Consider the following 4,093-nt stretch of genomic DNA (forward strand, 5'->3'; position numbering starts at 1 on the left):
CCCCCCCCCCCCCCACGTTTGACCTGCAGGTGTTCGACATTGGCCGGTACCAGGAGTCACTGGCAGCCTACTTCGCCTTGGGCCAGCATCAGCACATCAACCAAATCCTGGAGATCCTGCTCGGGGAGACGCGGGCCTACGTGTTCTTCGGCAGGAGCCACGGCGACATGCACTCCTTCGTCCGCACCTGCAAGAAGCTGCGGGAGGACGAGGCCGCCAGGCTCTTCTTTCAGATAGCCTCGGCTGTGGCGCATTGCCATGACAACGGGCTGGTGCTCCGTGACCTCAAGCTGAGGAAGTTCGTCTTCAAGAATGAGGACAGGTAAGTTTCACCTCAGTCACCGGTTTCTTTGCCCCCGTGGCTTTTGTTTTGTTTTTTTTCCCCTTCCTTCATCTGTACATTTTGTACAGTGATTTTGTAACTCTGTCTGTGTGGCCGCTCACACAGGAGATGGTGTAAGCCGAGACAAAACAGGAGTGACAGACGTGCCCCCTTCCAAATGCGTCTGCCCCAGTTGCTTTTGTGCGTGCGGTTTATTAGACGGGATATCACACACGCCGCGTATTAATAGATGAAATTACACATGGGTATAATCATTACCCTAACCCGAGAGCGGCGCTGCTGTTGAACCGAACAGCTTGGCCATATAAGTTACCACGGCGAGCTTTTGCCAGGCAGATGATCAGTCGAGCTGAGCGTCTTGAAGTATTGTTAACAGAGAATGAGGCTTCCGCAATACAGTTTCTGACCTCTGGTGGCGGCGTTTAATTACTACAAATATTGGGAATCCGTTGCTACAGCAACCTCAAGGCAGCTGCCTGTCGCGTATTCGAAGTCGGATCGAACGTTTTGACCTTTTTTTTTTTTTTAAAGCCTTTTCCGAGTGGAGCTACCGTCGAGGCGGCTTCTCAGGCAGGCTGCCTTGTCGCTCTTTGGCACGTACTGTGGAAAAAAAAAAACGAAGCCGAGCTGCCTCACATATTTAGCAAAGGTCCAGTAATCTTCAAAGCTCTCGCGCTGAGGCGCACACCTCCTCTTAAATGATTGATGCCGGGCGATTTATTTTTTTACGAGTGGATGGCGCTGGGGGGCAGAGCAGGGTCACATTTACCACATGGCCTGTCGGGATTCCTCTTGCACGTTTTTTTTTTTCCCTGCCTGCATGAATTAGTGGACACAACTGTACAGGGATTAAAAGTGAACACAAAGCTGCTGTAGCTTCTTGATCTGGCTTAACCCCCACATCTTACAGGAATTCACCAAGAAGTAATGTGCATAAAAACCAGACAGGAGAATGATACTCGAGTCGGCTTGATTTAGCTTCTTGACCTGATTTTTGTCATGCCGCCGTAAAGCCTTTAAGCAATCAGCAGACTTTTCAAAGAAACTCTCCCTCTTCTCCATCACAGCGCTTGCCTCCGATTCGGCTCAGATAATAAGTTCTGCAGTGGAATTGGGCTCAGTCAAAATGAGCGATATAGTCGTATGCAGGGGTGGAAATCTTGTTTCCTTTGTTTTTTTTGGCACCTCACAGTTGATTCGGAGCGCTGCGATGCCATTATAAAACGATTACCAATGCTTTTTGATTATCTTGTACCTTAAAGGACTGTGGTTTATTTTACATAAATAAACACTGGTTTATATATGTTCATGCCTAAGTAAGAGTGGACGATAACATATGTAATAAAAAAAAAAAACAGTCACCGGCTGCTTCCAGTAGTTAGCATAGATGCTAACTGAACATAGTAAACTCCATAGAACAGCTAAGACGATTAGCATCCGGTTTATCACTGGAAATGTGTACGTAAATCAAATGTTACTAAAGATATTCATGTTATGATCATATCAGCTGTGATTTATAGGCAATTTTCTTCAAGGTTTATGAAAAAAAGCTGTAAAATCTCAGCTTCACTGCATCACGTTTCTGCTTCAGGCAGCTACGGTAACCCTACTAGGACAATCTTTAAACGGCAGCACAGATTGTTGCTAACAAAGTCGATTTCTGGCGTTCGAAAATCCATTCAGTTTTCCATGTCCGCAGTGCATCTAAAAATAGACGTTACTGCCCGCCCCTGGCTGTATGCTTTTTAAAATCCCCATGGTTAAGAGGAGAAGTGTCTTATTTATTTATTTATTTTTTTAAAGTCATGTGTTGTTGTTTTTTCTGCTTCAACCATTTTGATTTTGTTACTTTGCGCAGTGTGTTGAATTAATGACAAACGAGTCGGTGTGTCGATTCATTTTCCTAAAGATTTCATGGCGTTTCCGTCTCCGTTTTTCGTCTTCGCAGAAGCCACGTGAAGCTGGAGAGCCTTGAGGACTCTTACATCCTTGCTGGTCATGATGATTCCCTCTCGGACAAACACGGCTGCCCGGCCTACGTCAGCCCCGAGATCCTCAACGCCAACGGCAGCTACTCGGGCAAGGCGGCCGACGTGTGGAGCCTGGGCGTCATGCTGTACACCATCCTGGTGGGACGCTACCCCTTCCACGACGTCGAGCCGGGATCGCTGTTCAGCAAAATCCGCCGGGGCCACTTCAACGTCCCCGAGACGCTGACGCCGAAGGCCAAGTGCCTGATCCGCTCCATACTGCGCCGGGAGCCCACGGAGCGCCTCACCTCGCGGGAGATTCTGGAGCACCCCTGGTTCACGTCCTCCGGGGTGCCGGGGGGATCTCAGGTGCACGGGAGGGGGGAGAGGGAGCAGGAGCAGACGGTGCCCGAGGTGAACATGGAAGAAGAGCTGGAGCATTTCTTGAGCTGAACAAAATAAATAAATAAAAAAAAAAACGAAGAAAACGACAAAAAAAAAACCAAAAGCACAAACGAAACGACTTTGCCACGGTCTGCTCGCCACGGTCTCAGCAGAGCCAAAAACCAGTAGTTTAGAAATAAATAGGTGAATTTGTCACTCGTGATAAAGGTGTTTCCATCCCGTTTTCCTTTTTTTCCACCATTTCATGGAAAACCCTGAGCCTGGCATGACAAATGGCATCTATACATCATCTGGCGGAGCGCGCCCCGATCGAGGACGTTTGTTGCCAGACATGCAAGTCGCAAACAATGTAGCAAATCTTTTTTTTTTTAATTATTAATATTTTTTTTTATTATTTTTGGATGTGTTTGGTTTAATGTGGTGCTCATCAAAGCTGACACTTTTTGTTTTTCTTTTTTTTTTTTTTGACACTATTGAACGCATGAAGGGACACATGGACAGGAGGAGGACGATTCCAGACTGACAAACTGTCTCGTCGCACTGTTTTGTACAAGTTTCACTTTGTTTTTTTGTTTGTTTCGTCGCAGCTGTGGCTGGTGATAACTTGAAACCACAGACCCAGAGTCAGGAATGAACGGGGAATAAAAAAAATCCCAGATTCTGTTCCCGAACGGACACGCGAGGCGATCCCTCCTGACCTGGGATCATTTGTTAGCAAAGAGAGCTCCTTAGACTTTTGTTTCGTTTTTGTCATTCTCCTCATTACAAAGAAAATGTTCGACCTCACCTTTTTTTTCGTTTCACAGTTATATCTCGGTTTTGCATTACAGAATATTCTGACAGTCACTGAACTCCTTGGTGGCCTTTTTCAGTTCCAACTCTGCCTCCCTGTTGTCTCTTTTTAAGCTTATTTTTTCATTGATTCCTTTTGTTTTTAAGCTGGTTTTTGTTGTTATTGTTGTTTTTTTTTTTTTTTTTCCTAATCTCTTCCTGCTGCTTTAATGTCTTTCCCTTCGATCCTCTTCCATTTCTCTTTCGTAGTCGCCCCGACACGTCATCGAGCACTTGGTGTGTTAGGTCAGCGGACAGCTCCACCTCGCAAAGACTAGCTTCCATTATTTAAGTTCCCCTTTTCCGTCGTAGGAACGAAGAAACGTACCGTTTATTTAAATTGTAACAGCTATATAAATATCTATAAATAAATATAAATATATATTTAAAGCTACATAGCAGGGTATTTCTTTACCAAGAGATTCCTCCCACCCCCATCCCAACCCCTTCATGATGTAGGCAATATCTCGACACGGGACGGGCGGCCGGAGAGGGAAAAGCCGCCCGTCCGAAGTTCTCGAAAACTCATCTATGCCAGTATTCC

At 46.0% G+C, this 4,093-nt stretch overlaps 1 protein-coding gene across 1 annotated transcript in view; it reads left to right on the forward strand.

The window, feature by feature from the left end:
• The window catches only part of trib2 (tribbles pseudokinase 2), a 6,844-nt gene extending 3,048 nt beyond the window's left edge, over positions 1-3,796 (forward strand). The window contains exons 2-3 of the mRNA XM_017409082.2: positions 30-322; positions 2,292-3,796. Of these exons, the coding sequence (XP_017264571.1) occupies positions 30-322; positions 2,292-2,766 (768 nt within the window). The 3' untranslated portion in view covers positions 2,767-3,796. The remainder of the gene's footprint in view (positions 1-29; positions 323-2,291) is intronic.
• The last annotated feature ends 297 nt before the right edge of the window (positions 3,797-4,093 follow it).

Source organism: Kryptolebias marmoratus, linkage group LG19 (genome assembly GCF_001649575.2).
Source record: "Kryptolebias marmoratus isolate JLee-2015 linkage group LG19, ASM164957v2, whole genome shotgun sequence".
Taxonomy (NCBI): Eukaryota; Metazoa; Chordata; class Actinopteri; order Cyprinodontiformes; family Rivulidae; genus Kryptolebias; species Kryptolebias marmoratus.